This window comes from Anoplophora glabripennis, unplaced genomic scaffold (assembly GCF_000390285.2).
Source record: "Anoplophora glabripennis isolate ALB-LARVAE unplaced genomic scaffold, Agla_2.0 scaffold556, whole genome shotgun sequence".
NCBI lineage: Eukaryota > Metazoa > Arthropoda > Insecta > Coleoptera > Cerambycidae > Anoplophora > Anoplophora glabripennis.
The window spans coordinates 68,736-84,980 of record NW_019416718.1 but is presented as its reverse complement, the minus strand read 5'-3'; the positions used below and the strand labels follow the sequence as shown (position 1 = coordinate 84,980).

At 33.1% G+C, this 16,245-nt stretch overlaps 1 protein-coding gene across 1 annotated transcript; it reads right to left on the bottom strand.

Moving 5' to 3' along the window:
* Nucleotides 1-562: 562 nt before the first annotated feature.
* Nucleotides 563-9,275, bottom strand: LOC108911014. Its single transcript, XM_018715824.1, has 4 exons — nt 9,075-9,275; nt 3,503-3,682; nt 1,873-2,043; nt 563-759 (listed from the first exon to the last, which is right to left on the bottom strand). Exons 1-4 carry the CDS (start codon nt 9,273-9,275, stop codon nt 571-573), a joined length of 741 nt encoding a protein of 246 aa, XP_018571340.1. The 3' UTR covers nt 563-570.
* Nucleotides 9,276-16,245: the final 6,970 nt, after the last annotated feature.

Sequence of the window (16,245 nt, the reverse complement as noted above, 5' to 3'; positions counted from 1 at the left end):
AAGAACTATTAACTCTGAAAATTTAAATATAACACCCTGTATATTTTTACACTGCTGGATAATAAACGTTTTCTTACGATTATATTGATGTACTGTGTAATGAATATATCTCTAATAACAAGAGCGATATGATCAAAAGAGTGTGCTACAAGATTAAAATGTTGCCATATTTTTTATTGAAGAATCTCCTCAAGTGCACCTGTAACGCCTTGTATATCTTGAATATATTAGAAGTTTTCATTAGCTTAAATATTTATATTTTTGATATTCCATAACGATTATAAAAAAAGACAACTGATTGGTTGAGTGAACGATAAGACTGACTCAATAATTATGACATTGAAATTGTGATCGGAAGAAATCGCACTTATTATTTATAAAATATCAGCGACTATATTTTAATCAGTAAACTGTATCTCTCACAATAAGATAAAGCTACTAAAATCATTTTTGGGAAGTTTTGTGTATTTGTAACTATGTAGGTAAATTAATAAAGTAATATTAAATAACTAGTTTATTTTATACAACATACAAAAATTTTAACCATGAAAATATTTCAACCAAAATTAATTAGGTAGTTAATTCTGATTTTTGTTTAAAATACAAAAATGATAATTCATATAGCAGAGGTTCCGAGTCGTAAAATTTTGATAAAACTTCGTTGTACCACTGGCACAATAACTTCAGTTTTGAGCGACGAGAAATTGCTATGAACGCTCCTTTCTCAGAACTGTGTTGGTGAGAATCTACCAAAGTAACCTGCAATTTAAAATATGTTAGCGATTTCACATTGAATTAATTTATATGGGTCTATATAGAGGGTGTCATGACATGTTTTGGTTAGGATTCGGTTATACACGTAAACACGCTTACAGTCCATACAATATTTGTTGAGATAGAATTCCAACAAAAAAATAAGCCAATAAAGTTCTGTTATTGAACCTACTCTAACAATTTACTGCAGCAGGGGCATGCCTTGAAATTTTCCCATGTCTTTCTACCTCGGGTGTTGAATACGGTTAATTTCAAGAAAGTGACGCATAACAGAATTGGCTGAAACTTTCCGCATTTAATAATTATTTATCTGTCTATTACAGCTTTCAAGATCCCATTACATAATACATGCATCAAAATTGGCCCACCTAGTATAGGAAATGAATGCAAATTGAAATCTGAAGATTCTTATACGGTGGTTTCTCCATATGTTCTTTTCATTGAAAATATTGCCTATTTCTGGTTCCCTTCCCTCTCGTTGTATAGTAAGTAACTGTCAATTTCCTAATTTTAAATGAAACACCCTATATATATTTGCAGATTAGGACACCCAATTTTTGTAAAAAACAAAACATGAAGTAGACTCTGTAAGTAAACTTAGCCAGACATATTTAATGCTTCAAAATTTTGACAATTGGAAGAGCAAAAATCTCCTAAGCAGATGAACACTTAATTTTTGGTAGCATGAGATGATAAGGCTGCAGACAAAATAACTGCCTGCACAAAAGTAATTCACTTTTGTGCAGGCAATATGCGAAATGTTTCATTTTTCCCGTTACATTCTCTCAATTTCAAATCACGAAAACTGTTTTAAATTCAAATTTGTTTTTTTTGCTCGAAGTTTTGTAAAATTAAACGCTCTTTTACCTTATACAGGCATTGTAACGCGTTTTCATAAAAATACTACTTCCAATTTAACTGAAAAAAAATCCAAATTATTGGCAATATAAATTTTTTAATCGAATAACCTCCGCATACAAGTTTTCAAATTTTTATTTAGATCCCTTCCTCTCTTCTAACCAAAGTCGTCGTGCCACATCCTGTATCAATTCAGGTAACAAAATGTTTCCTGACATATAATTTCTTATCTTTACTTACGGTATCTGTTTTCGTTTGAATAAGGAATAACACAGTTCTCGAATCGGCCACCAAAATAATGTACATATCCAGTTTTTCTGTTTCTGAGTTTGGTCTTACCCATTCTTTCCAGTTTTTTCTTATATTGTCAAAAAGAGACTTGTTTAACGGTTCCATATATACCTCACTTTTCTAAAAAAATTAAACTGATAGAAAGCATTGCCACCGTTTTTAAATTTATAGATATTTAAAGACTAATCATACAGATGTTTATTGAATATTGTTTCTCATTCTAATAAAAAATAATAGGGGGTCTTGTTGAATATTATTAAGAAAAGTATAGGGTTTATAGAACAGTAGGTATAAAAAAGAAAGAAAAGAAAAATAGATAAATGAACCATAAATATAGACAAACTGATCCGACATTTTCAAATAAAGTCATAAAAGGTTTATCAAACGGTATAATTCAGAAAAGTAGAAGGAACGATAAGTATATGGAGGATTTTTTTATTTTATAGAGCTGAAGAAATGGGAGGATGATTTCACTCTTGTTTCTTGTCGTCTTTTGAGTATACGTAGTTATGTATAGGGTAATCCAAAAGACATGCACGAGTAGAAAACATTGAATTAAAACTCAGGAAATAAACTGTTAGCCTAGTCTAGGCTAACAGTTTATTAAAAAACCTAACAGTTTATTAAAAAACCTAACAAACCTAACAAACCATAACAAATCTAAACTAACCTAACGAAACAGGTTAGGTTAGACTATCCTAATCTAGCCTAGCCTAACCTAACGTTCTTTTTTACGGAGGGATAAAATCCATTATGGACTCCTAAACTTAGGGTCTGTCATACCAGGAAGTGTGGGACTTCTACCGATTAAAACCTTTCTCAGATTTCCTCACACGAGATGCGGACTGTCAATAAGATATAGGTATTTCAAACCCCCAGGTACCTATTTCTGCACCATTTACGCCATCAATTTACAAATTTCTTAACTATTACCCAATTTTATTTCCTTTCGTTATGATGCCGATTATGTTTTCGGGTCTTCCTTCGGGTTTTCCCCATTTAGATTTGCATCTCGTTCGTCTTTTCGCCCTTCTTGCTCGTTCTTGGCCTTGCCAATCCTATATAAATATCGTGCACTTCAGAGATAAAATAATTTTTTTATTTTCTCTATGGTGCACATGCATCATGTCCCGTCAAACATTCTCCCTTATATGAGCGCTGCAGGTTCTTTCTTTCCAGCGCCAATGGTCCAGCTCTACGGTACTCCATATATCACTATGCAATAATATGTTTTTCTGGGCCCTTTAAGCCATATTTCTGTACCTTTCTATTCTCATTGTTCCGTACCACACTGGAGCGCCACACAAGATCGTCAAGTGTAATGACGCCCAACAATAACAGCCTAACCTAGCTTAACATAACCTAACCTAACTTACCCTGTCCTAACCAAACAAAAACTAAACAAATGTCAAAGATAGTATGAATAAAACTAATTTTTATATTAAATGAGCTTATATCAGATTGATACATATTAATTATCCAAAAATGAAGGCAATTTTCATAGTTATAGCCAATTATAGCCAACAAGACCCAAAATTGGCCCTAAAGTCAATTTTCGGAATTTTTTATAATACGTTACCCATTCAGTCATCTTGCTCGCTTGTTTTCCAGCATATTTGATAGCCTCTGGGACGTTTAAGTTGATATGCTTCAAAACATTTCTTAATTTCAATTCTTCATGTATCCTGTTTCCTTCCAACATACTTGAAGCAAGCAACTGAATCAGCCTTATATTTAAACATTTTTGTGGTCCATTTATCTTTAAAAAATCACAGTGTTCAGTGCATTATAGGAACTTATACAGGTAGCGTATATTCATTTTATATGCTTGATAGATGGATCTGGATTCTGGATACAGTTAAATCAAGATTTCAAGAATTTAAAAACAGCAATAGACACAAGACATAAAAGAAAATAGACTCATGAAAGTATATTTGTGGAAATATCAAAATAATATAGTACCCTTAAGGCGGTTTTCCACTAAACGGACAAAAAAAACAAAACACAAACTTGTGTCGAATAAAACAAAACTGTAACTTTTCGCAAATTTTTTGAAGACTGGAGTGTTTCAAAAGGTTTCGACGTGTTTTAAAACTCAAGTCTGTTTAGTGGAAACGGTCGCGTTGTGTTTTCTATTTAAGTGATCCAACCCAATATCTATGTTGGCGTTTTATTCTTCCCAAAAACAATATTTTAATCATTAATGAATTATAGCTATTAAAAAATATATATGTGTACGGTTAAAGTGTTTACTTGGCTAGGATACAAACTAACCAACTAAACACTTTAACCGTACATATACCACGAACTCCATCGATGGATATCTGGGAAACCTACCAAGCTAAAATATTTTCAAGGTCATCGTATTTCCGGTTATACCGGAAGTTGATACTAACTTTCTTATTTTAAATGGAACCCCCTGTATATTATTGCAAAAAAAGGAGGGGTTTCCACTTAAAAATTTCGAGTTTTCCACATATTCTGAACTTCAGATTCGATAAAAAAGTTTGACCACCCTGTATAAAACTGGAAAATTTTCATGTCAAATTCGATAAAGTAGGTCTTTCTCTACAAAATGTCCAATTTGCAAAAAAAAAATAAACCGGGAAAACTAAAGGACCCCGCACTTTTCTTATGTAAAAGTGGTTTCAGTTAAATTGGCACAATGTCCTAAAGTTCATAGTTTTCGAGTTACGTTGACTTTAGAGCAATAACTCTGTATTCGAATGGGTAAAAATTTTATTTGATATTTTTTGTTGTTTGCGTTTGCATTACCCAAGGTGTACCACGTGGAGGTTGCAAAAACGGTCCAACACCTCTTTGGGGTGGTCTTTTTACCGTGAGGTCCCTTTGCCTCTCACCATCGGGGTGTCTTTTTTACCGTGAGTTCCCCTTACTCACTAATCTTAATACGTCTAGATGCATGTATTTTATTTTCATGGATCCAATATCATCAATTTCTATGTTATTATATCTGTTGAGACTATCATTAATATAGTTTAATATTGCGTCACTGGGGTAATGTATATTTTGTTGATATCGCGCAAAACCCAAATACCACAACACGCTGGCTACGTGAGCACAACAACCTATTGTTCTTGCACCAGTTTTACAAATGCAATAATATCCGAGAATGCCCACACTCTCCAATACCCACAGCTCATGTTTCACTGCATTCCGGAAAAGAGAGTAAATTCTTATCCGTAGAACACCTGGTTCTAGAACATGTTCGTCGAATTGAAATACTTCTGTTCCTTCTATATCAAGCTTATCTTCAATGTAAGATGGAGCTAAACCAACCTGGTAAACACCAATGGTTATCCTATGTAAATAATCGAGGTCGAATCTAGGAAATTTTTTAACATGATTTTCATTAAGTTGGTTCCATATAACATTTCTTCTAAAGAGATTTTCGACTTCAACTCGAGTTTGAACTACGTTCACATCATTATTAATTCTTTGACGCAATTCTCTTGCTAATGGAACAGTAGCATCCTGGATTATTAACAATTCATAAAATCTATTAATTATTGCGCCAGCTATTTTGTAAAAATCTGCAAGATGGAGCATATGAGCTGTCGGAATAATACCAAAAAATTGATTTAATGTGCCCATTACGCGCCTCTACGACCCTCCTAGACTTCGTAACAATTTGCGTTTCATTGGCACTTATACCCATAATATCATAAAACAACTACAGTTTTTCAGTGTCAAGTCACATTACCGATATTAATATAAGTACAATTTATTATTTTTTCAGTTGTCATGGAGAAAAATGACATATATTACTTATGTATCTGCTAACATGAAAATTATTTAAGGTTCAAACCCAAACTGCGAGTAGTTCTTTCGACTGCAGATATCCGTTACAACTAACCTAGTTGATGGCATAAAAACTTATTGGATTTCTGTAAATTGTAATAAAAAATTAAATATTTTATTAATTATTCTTTTATGCATGCATATTATCTCCCATATTAATGCAGGCATTGATCAAATCAATATTTAGAGTTAAACTCAACCATTTTCACACGTACAAGTAGTTTTTGAGCCACGGCAAAAAAGATACTTTGGGTAATGCAAATGCAAACGGCAAAATATATCAAATAACATTTTTACCCCTTCGAATACAGTTATTGCAATATTAAACTATATTAATGATAGTCTCAACAGATATAATAACATAGAAATTGATGATATTTGATCCATGGAAATAAAATACATTCATCTAGACGTACTAAGATTAGTGAGAGGCAAGGGGAACTTACGGTAAAAAAGACACTCCGATGGTGGGAGGCAAGGGGACCTTACGGTAAAAAAGCCACCCCAAAGAGGTGTTGGACCGATTTTGCAACCTCCACGTGGTACACCTGGGTAATGCAAACGCAAACAACAAAAAATTTTTACCCCTTCGAATACAAAGTTATTGCTCTAAAGTCAACGTAACTCGAAAACTATGAATTTTAGGACATTGTGCCAAGGGAGACTTTTGATCGACAGGTTAAGAGCTGCAACATATAAAAATTTCAGCCAATTTAACTGAAACCACTTTTACATAAGAAAAGTGCGGGGTCCTTTTGCTGACAGTCTGCATCTGTCAATTTTTGTTTAAAAATCGAAATATCTCGGAAACGGTCAATCCTAAGTATGGAGTGTGCTATATGTTTTCAACTTAAAAATGGATGATGTTTCCAAAAATGCAATAATATACAGGAGTTCCAATTAAAATAAGAAAGTTAGTACGATGACCTTGAAAATATTTTAACTTGGTGGGCCCCACGGTCCGTACCACACCATTAGAATTTCAAAAAATCCTTAGAGCGGTTTCCCAGATATCCATCGATGGAGTTCGAGGTCTACTCTGTAGACACACTTTTTTTCCAAGGACTTCAGTATAAACCAGCCATAACTAAGAATAAAAAAATCTTCTCTAAAGATGTTGGCTGGTTATTAGAAAAATGTGTTCTAACTTCCTCGCGACAACCAGTGGAAAAGGACTGAAAACAAAAACAAAACTCGAACAAAATGTAGCCCGCTTGATGGAAACAAGAGTTTTGGGTTTGTTTCAGTTTTGTGTTTGTTTTGTTCTAGAAAACACAAACAGGACATAAACTCAACTGTCCGTTTAGTGGAAAACCGCCATTAGATTATACTCTTATTATAATATTATTCTTAAACTAGTTCTAGATACCAAGTTCACACACACAAAATAATACATAAGTGCGACTGTTCGTTTTTACACAAAATATTATTTTCTTGCATAAAATATAGACAATCTACAATGTTATGTAATTACCAACATAATACCACAGCTCATAATACTTTCTTATCCTATATTGATGTGAATGTGTCATAATTTTAATGATCTTGTTATTATAGAGGGTTTTTCCCATAACAATCTACCGCCCTTATCTTTATTGCTTTCATATTTAGAAAAAAATTTTGTAGATTTCAGAACTGTACTGAGGAAAACAATTCAATGTTATATTTTGGATATATTTATTAAACATTGTGTTTTCTGCAAATAGAATATACCGTACATAGGTACTTATTTGGATATAACACTTTCTTAGACCTATCTCTAATAAGGAAGTTATGATATGAAAGACTATGTAAAACGTACAGGTGGTCTGCCAGAAATATATATACAAGGTATTTCAGAAAACATTTTGTTGAAACCACTGACAAAATTGCGTAGCTCGAGGTAATAATTCTTGAACTCGAGTAAAATGAAATGGGTACATTTGGTGCTCATGGAGTGTCCTTACAACAAATGCAGGTGATATGCCGATCTCGTTAGCGATGGTTCTTGTACTAGCCGTTGGTTCGTTTTCAACCCTATTCAAAATAAATTCCTCGACTTCCGGACGTCGCCGATGCATTTTGTCTGCCGGCATTGGCATTACTTACTTTCAAACTTACCCGATCACGCAATAGCCTAACAATATTCTCAAAAAATTTTTTGTCGGGCACTCTTCTTAAGGAAACTTATCTAAATACAATCTTCTCGCGGCATTCGAATTTTGTCTAGCTTCACCATAACAAAACAGCATGTCAGTAAGTTCAATGAAGGAATACCTGACGTTCGGCATTTTTACATGCACATTTAAATCGTGAATTTATAATAATCAATACTAATTTACTAATTATGATTCAGAGACATTAGTTGACAAGACTGTATCGTATACATTTGACGTTTCTGTCTTTCATGTCGCCACTATGTTGATTATTACAATATTAATTTCCGAGCACATTTAAATTAGAAATCTCAAAGGGGAACCATTTTTTTCTTTGATTAAATCCATAGGCTTGCAAGTAAGTCCGATCCTGTAATTCATTTTCGACATAATACCTAGGGATGTGTATTCGGTTGTAAATAGTTAGTTCTCTAAATTTCATTTAATTCCCTCAAGTGGAAATCTAGATTTTTGGAAAAAATATATTTTATTTTAAAACTTTGACACCCTGTAGCTAAGGAACGAAGCGAATCGGACCCATGTTGATAAGAAAAAATAATCTTGTTTTTAGGTTAGGAATCTGCACCCGAGCGTTGGCCCATGTTTTCTGAAACACCCTGTATAAGTTTAACTTGTTCTCCAATAAGCAAGTTTTGAGATCAGAACGTTTCCTACAACTTTGTCCCATGCCATTATCTTGTATTTTTTTTTAATTTGTACGTATGTAGATATTTTCATTATAAGGAATCATCATTTTCTATAACATTCGATATGTTTGCCCAGAATATAACTAGATGTTCAGAATTGCTGTGTCTATATAAACAGCCGATCTAAAATTAGTATAAGAAAAACTGTGAGAAATATATTGTAAAAATTGAAAAAAAATCTGAGCAAAGAAGACAGCATTCGATAGACTAAAATTGAATACTTTCAGAAAATTGGAACATAATATATGAAAATAAACGGTCTAAAGATTTTCTGGAAAAAAAATATAATTGCAGTATTTTATTAACTGTTGAGAGTTTCTACAAGGAAAGTTCAACGTATGTACTTGCTAAGGAAGCAAGTGTAAATATGATTGTATTGTTAGTATTATATTAATATTCTAACTTTTAAATGACTCATAAGCCTCTTTCAAGTTAACCCTAACATAAATAAGAAAACCCAATTAGAAATATGTAAAACTGCACTTACGACAACTTTGTATTGGTTACATTTAGAGGCCATTAAAACCGCAATCAATGTACAAGCATTGCTTCCTTTACTGGTGTTGTGGACATTGTAATGGGACTGGGAGAAATGGGATTCAAACCATGTAACTCGTATTTTTTCGTCGAATACGTATTCTATGTCATATTTCGGAAAAAATGGTAAATCAATGCTGTCGGATACCATATTACATGTTATTTAAATTTTGACAAATATTTTCACGCTGACATATAAGTAACATTTGCAACCCATAATCGAAAACTGAAAGGACTTAAATGAAAGTGCCTTATAAGGTTAACTTCACATTACATAATTCACAATTTTTTGATAAAAGTCGAAAATATATTACAGGTAGCCAATGCCAACATGAAAAAGGGACATTCTTCTAGAGCTCAATTTTGAATTTTAAATGAGACTTCTAAGAGTCTAACAGAACAGTAACTATGTTACGTTTATTCATTGACGTTTTATTTAAAATTTGAAGGTTTTCACATGTTTAAAGTTTATTAGACATTTGCAATTCAAGACGGTTTGTGTTCTACATCTGCATACGGATATGAGTCATGACTTTCCTTGATACAAACTGTTTCAAGATTTTATTCAAAAACAGTACATTGCCGCAAGATTTCCCTCTCCATTAAAACAGCGATAAAGACAAACATCTCTCTCCTCTATGCAGAAGTATTTAATAAGAACACAGAACTAATATACAGGGAGTCTCATAATTAATGTCTAATAAATTTACCACTTGATTCAATTGACAAAAATAAGAATATTTTTTTCATATAAACATGGGTCGAGAAATGCTTTCTAAGAGAGCTACGCCCCCTTAAATGGGGCCACAAAAAATTAATTTTTTTTTAATATTTCCGAAATGAGTTGAAGAAAAATTATGAATTTTCACATCGTGAACGCTCATTAAAAGTCGAAATAGTTCATCATAAAATTTTTCAAAAATTTTAGTCAGGTGCGTCTCAATTTGGGGGGGAGGTCGTCGGCTAAAATTTGCCCCAATTTTTTTGCTTGTCGAAATTTTCCAATTCAGATACCAACAGATGATAGACCCTCATTTCCTCTACAAAAAAGGTACTCTTTATTTCTTTCGATAAAATGCTCCATTTACGAAATAAACGGATCTATATCAATTAATAAAATTCAAATAAAGCTTCTTGAATAGTTAAAATGGGTACATGTACCATTATGAATTTTGATATGTCATCATATTATGTACATTGTAATAAACAACATGAAAAGTTCTTAGAAAAGTTTGTTATGGGCGTCCTAAACAGGGGGCTCGGGTAAATTTTTTTTTACATGTTGCTATTTCCAAATTTAAACGGTAAAATTTGATATATCTGAGTTTTCTAGTAAAAATGGTAATATTTTATATCCAAAAAGTAATCCGCTTTTGAGAAAAATCGGTTTAAATATGTTGTAACACTTTCCAAAGTGTGCTTTTCTAAGCATTTAAATCCGTTTTTCTTGGAAATAGAGCATTTTATCGAAAGAAATAAAGAGTACCTTTTTTGTAGAGGAAATAAAGGTCTATCATATGTTGTCCTCTGAATTTGAAAATTTCGACATGCAAAAAAATGGGGGCAAATATTAGCCAACGACCCGCCCAATTGAGACGCCCCTGTCCAAAATTTTTGAAAAATTTTATGATGATCTATTTCAACTTTTAATGAGCATTCATGGTATCAAAATTCATAATTTTCCTTCAACCCATTTCGGAAATATTAACAAAAAAAATTATTTTTTGAGGCCCCATTTAGGGGGGCGTAGCTCCCTTAGAAAGCCATGTTTGTATGAAAAAATATTCTTATTTTTGGCAATAGAATCAAGTGGTAAATTATTGAACACTAATTATGAGACACCCTGTATAAATGTCTTTAAAAAATATTTGCTTTATACAATACGGCTGTTCTACAAGCTCTATGACAAACTTTGACAGACGTTGGCAGCGTTAGTTTCAAACATTTTTTTCTTTTATAAACATAGGTCCGATTCGTTTTTGTTTAGAAGTTATAAGCATTTTAAATGTAATTTCATATTTCAATCGAAGTAGCCTGATAAATAAAATTGAAGATTGCTATAACTATAATTATTATTTGTGTTTATGGTTTAAACATTAGTTAACCTTTATTAACCAAATTAACAAATCTTAAGACTATACAAATTACTCAAAATGTCTATCCTCCGCTCGAATGCAAGCCTCACATCGGTGAAGTAAAGATTCCATCACTCGACGGATGAGATTTAGATCATTTCTTACCGGTTAGCTCTATCCTTAATTCTTTCAAGTAACTGCTGACGAGTAGTGATTTCAACGTGGTAGATAAGCTACTTGATATGCCTCCATAAATAAAAGTCCAAAGGAATTAAATCTGGGGAACGCGCTGGCCATGCTATTGGACCTTGTTGATCAATCCATTTATTCGGGAAATGATCATCTAACCAACCAGTTACTTGTCTCCTTCTGTGGTGGTGTACCATCGTGCCGATACCATATATTTTAAAAAATATTAAACTCTACGTCATCAATGAAATCAATACTATTGTTTGATTGAGACTTTGTTGTTGATTGTTATTGTACAGATCTGCATTTAAACGATCATTCAAAATATGTACAGGCAGTAAATTATTGTTGAAAATGCTACCCCAAACATTGACACTAAAACGTTGCTGAAATTGTCCTGATCTAATTGCATGCGGATTTTGTAACGCCCAGATATGTTAATTATGATTATTATTTATGCCGTCCTGTAAAACACGCTTCATCGGATCATATGACAAGCGAAATGAATCTTACCATTTTGTGCATGTTGTTGAAGTAACCAGCGACAAAATTTTAATCGCTGGGCAGCATCTCCAGCATATAACATTTGTACATTTTGGCAATGAAACGGATGTAACATTACACGCCATACAAAATACGGTGATGAAGATTACTTGCTATACCTACGCCGAACACTAATTGAAGAGTTGTCAATGACATCTGTTATAACTTCTTCATTTTGTGCATTCACTTCAGCAGGATGAATGGTATTTTTTGGAACGGGGTCGGGGTTACCTCCTTCTCGAAGTCTATGAAATGATGCGCTAAAGACGATGTATATTTGGGTGTCTTCGTCGATATTCTCGGACTCTTTGTCTGGCGTTCCCATTACTGTACATATTTTTTTTTTATTAAATTGTCAGAGAAATTTTAAATTTTATCAATAACATATCATTCCAAGCATACTACTTTATCTGTATTTCTGTTGTACATACTAAATTCTAATGAATTTAATCATGTGTATATTTTTGCATGTGATTGATAACAACAGTTCACAGAAAACTCTATCGTCTTAAGGCTATCGCAGTTGACCATGGTGTAACATTTGTTTACAAGCAAGACAACAAATAATATTGTGTTTATTACCATTACACAAATAATTGGATTACTTAAAAGCATATCATAATAAAATATAAATAATGTAATGTTGTACCTAATTAAATATGTTTACTACCAACGCTATAGGTCATCGGGCTACAAAAAATAGCATGAACAGCATTTTGAAAAGTATATTATCATCAACCCGTATGCAATATAGAACTTATCTGTACAGAATATAAAATTATTTCCTTCTCTTCTTTTTAGATGTTATTTCAGAAAAGTGATTTTTATATTTTGAAAGTCCTAAATCCACATCGATTCCTAAATGTTTTTTATATTTTTAAAAGTTAAAGGGAACAGTTGATGTAATTGAATTTTGTAAGTAGTTATAATTACAAAAGCGAATAATCTCCTCAAAGCCGTTGCTGACTTTTATCGGTCAGTGATATCATTGTTAATTAATATAAAAATTTCAATAAATACACAAATTTACAAAATAAATTCGAATTTAAAAATTTCTCCTAAAAAATTAACACTCTTGAGATATTAAGGGATACTCAGCCCCTAAAGCTGCCATACAAAAGCCCTCCAAGGAGACAAAATTGAAATCAAGTTCTAAATAAACTTAACTCCTTAAAGCTTCCGTCCAAACTTCTAAAGCTTCTTATATGGATATTCTAAAGAGGCCACACACATATTAACTTTAGTGCCCTAGCCCAGCACTCAAATACAATGATATAGGAAAAGTAGAGTGCTCACATAATACAAATGCGCAGTGAAAAAGAAGGTTAATTCGAACACCTCCCACAAACAAACAAGAAACACAAAAAAAGCAAACTAAAGTAGGTATTTCGCAGCGTATGTGCGACTTTAGGTACAAAAGAGAGCGTGGACCATTATCCCAAGGCCAAGCTATCTCGTCATCAATGGAGGAAGTGCTACAACATCAACGTCATCTATCACAAGTGTCCATTGAGGTTGACGTCAAGAGGGAGACGCCCGAGTATCCTGGAAATCCCTTTACAGGCGAACAGGCGACTACCTCCCAGCACCACAGGTAAAAATGAAGCCTCAGGAAACGTTATTCAGTCCGATTTCAATATGAGGGTGTATGATCCCCTCAATATGCTTAATATACAGCGTGTCCCACTAGTGCGGGAAAGTCCAATATCTATGTTAAAAAGAGGAATATAATGTATTTTTCTTTTTACTGTGTTGCCACATTTCTCGGGATGTACAAATTAAAAATATATTCAACTATACAGGGTGTTCCACTTTTCTTGGCCAGACACCAACTTTGTTTTTTTAAATGGAAACACACATTTTTTATATTTTTTTCGGATTCTACATCAAAAATATAGGGTATTTAGCGTAGAATAGTTCTATTCAAATATTCACAGTTTTTGAGATATCTCGCTTGAAAGGTTTTTCTAGTCGATATTGGTTGCTTACATTTTCTGATACTGACAGGTTATACTAATAGCTACTAAGCCCATTTTTTTTATCAGATTTTTAGTAAGGATGACTCTTCCGAATCATGCTCCAAAAACTGGCCTGCGTTATACAGGGTGGCCAAAATATCACGTCAAAATTGCCCATTGAAAAATTGAAAAATCTCGAATTTTTTTAATACAACACCCTGTATATTTTCATACCATGAGATGGAGAATTAAATTCTCTACAACTTTGCTATACCGCTCCCATACCAAAATCCATTAGTTTTTCATGAAATTTCATTTTTATGAAAAATGCGAAATTTACAAATAGCTTATATGTAAAATAACGTAGTACGCTCCTGTCAAAGGATAATCTGGAAAATTTTCGATTCCCATAAGGTTTAATAGAAAAGAAACAGTAATAATTGTGAAATGAATTACTCTAAAGAAGAATTAGTAAATATGGTGTACGCCGCGCCGTAGGAGAAGCTCATGGCAACTGTTTATTGGCAAGTCGTATTTACCAAGCTAATAATCCAGATTTACAAAGATATCCTCGTACAAAGTGTTTTGTAAAACTGAAGGAGAGGTTTGAAAGAGCAACAAATGCAAATTATGAGAAGACAACAAGAACACACGCATGCAGTATCCAAAACAGTTAATTAACATCGTGCATTTCTAACAAAAGTAATAAAGACCTAGTTAAATTAGTAATTAACAGGTAACCGCTCAAAATGTCTGCCATTTTTCTCTAGACATTGAGCAATTCTACGACGAAAATTGCTTGGCACATTTCGCAGCATTTCCGGAGTTACGGTAAAAAAAGCACTTCTTATCTTTGCCCGTAAATCTTCTACATCTGTCGGAGGAGTTTTATACACTCTGTCTTTTATATAGCCCCATAAAAAAATCATTACGACAGGTCTGGGGATCGGGGAGGCCATGGAATTGGACCGCCTCTACCTATCCACTTATCTTGATACAAACCATTTAAGTATTCTCTAACTTGAAACAGTTTTTCTATGAATTTACATAATTTACATAATGAGAAAACTTGCCGCCAGTGTGGAATGTGCAGGGGCACCAGAATGTTGGAACTTCTGACTGTTGAAGTCATGCGGAGAAATATGTGCCTGCAATTGGAGCAAGTCGTTTTGTAAAAATTGCAAATACCCATTACCAAGTTAAGTTTCCTTCAAGAAAATGTGGTCCAATGACATATTCTCCGCATATTCCCGCCCAAACGTTGACTTTAAAGCGGTGTTGATGATCGTTTTGTCTTATTATTCTGGGATTATGATCGGCGTAATGGTGATAATTATGTCGATTCTCTCGACCAGTATTGGCAATGGATGACTAGTCAGTAAATAACACATTTGAAAAAAAAATTTCATCTTGTTGTAGCTTTATAGTTGCCCACTCACAAAACTGTACTTGCTTCTGAAAATCTTGCTGTGTTAAGAATTGGTGATGCTCAGAATGAAAGGGTTGGAAGTTGTTTTTCTTTAACGTTCTATTAACCACCCTTTTTGGAAATACTAATTTCATCACTAATTTATCTGACACTTGTAGATGGATTTTGGACTGCACATCCCAAATTGTCAATTTAACTATCCTGATTACTGCATGCGTGTGTTCTTGTTGTCTTCTCATAATTTGCACTTGCCGGTCTTTCAAACTTCTCCTTCAGTTTTACAAAACACTTTGTACGAGGATATCTTTGTAAATCTGGATTATTAGTTTGGTAAATACTTGTCAATAAACAGTTACCATGAGTTTTACTAATTGTTCTATTATTTATTTACTAATTCTTCTTTAAACTAATTCATTTCACAATTATTACTGTCGCTTTTCTATTAAACCTTATTAGACAAGGCGAAATCGGCGGCTTCATATGAAAAAATTAGTGGATTCGATTTTTTTGCATAATCACCTTCGTGAGATGTCCCTGAATGAGGATCAAAATGTTACCGGCCGGTAACCTGGTCACAATTTTTTTAAACTAATTTTTTTTAAACAAATTGCAAAAATAACTTGTTTTGCTCCGGAAAAAGTTTTATTAGGTATTTCGGGGTATTCTAAACAAAATAGTTTCTATGCACTATGCTCCTAAAATCAACGGTTTCTGAGTTATAAACAATTTAATGTACGAAAAAATGCAAAAACGGCCATTTTCAAGACTCAAAAACAATAACAAAAAATCAAGTTTTTGATGTTACTAAAGTTTAAAAGTAATCTTTAAACATCCCTTGACAAAATACCGAGGAGTTATTTGGTGTAATTACATTGCAATGCGTATTATTTTACCTATTAACAATATACATTTTGACTTGCGAGCCGC

Excerpts from the sequence above, each read along its gene's own strand:
- LOC108911014 (XM_018715824.1), bottom strand. The coding sequence starts at position 9,275 with ATGGTATCCGACAGCATTGATTTACCATTTTTTCCGAAATATGACATA. Across the intron at positions 2,044-3,502 it reads CGAGCAAGATGACTGAATGG|AAAAGTGAGGTATATATGGA; the intron begins GTAACGTATTAT and ends TAATTTTTTTAG. Across the intron at positions 760-1,872 it reads TTCAAACGAAAACAGATACC|GTTACTTTGGTAGATTCTCA; the intron begins GTAAGTAAAGAT and ends TTTAAATTGCAG.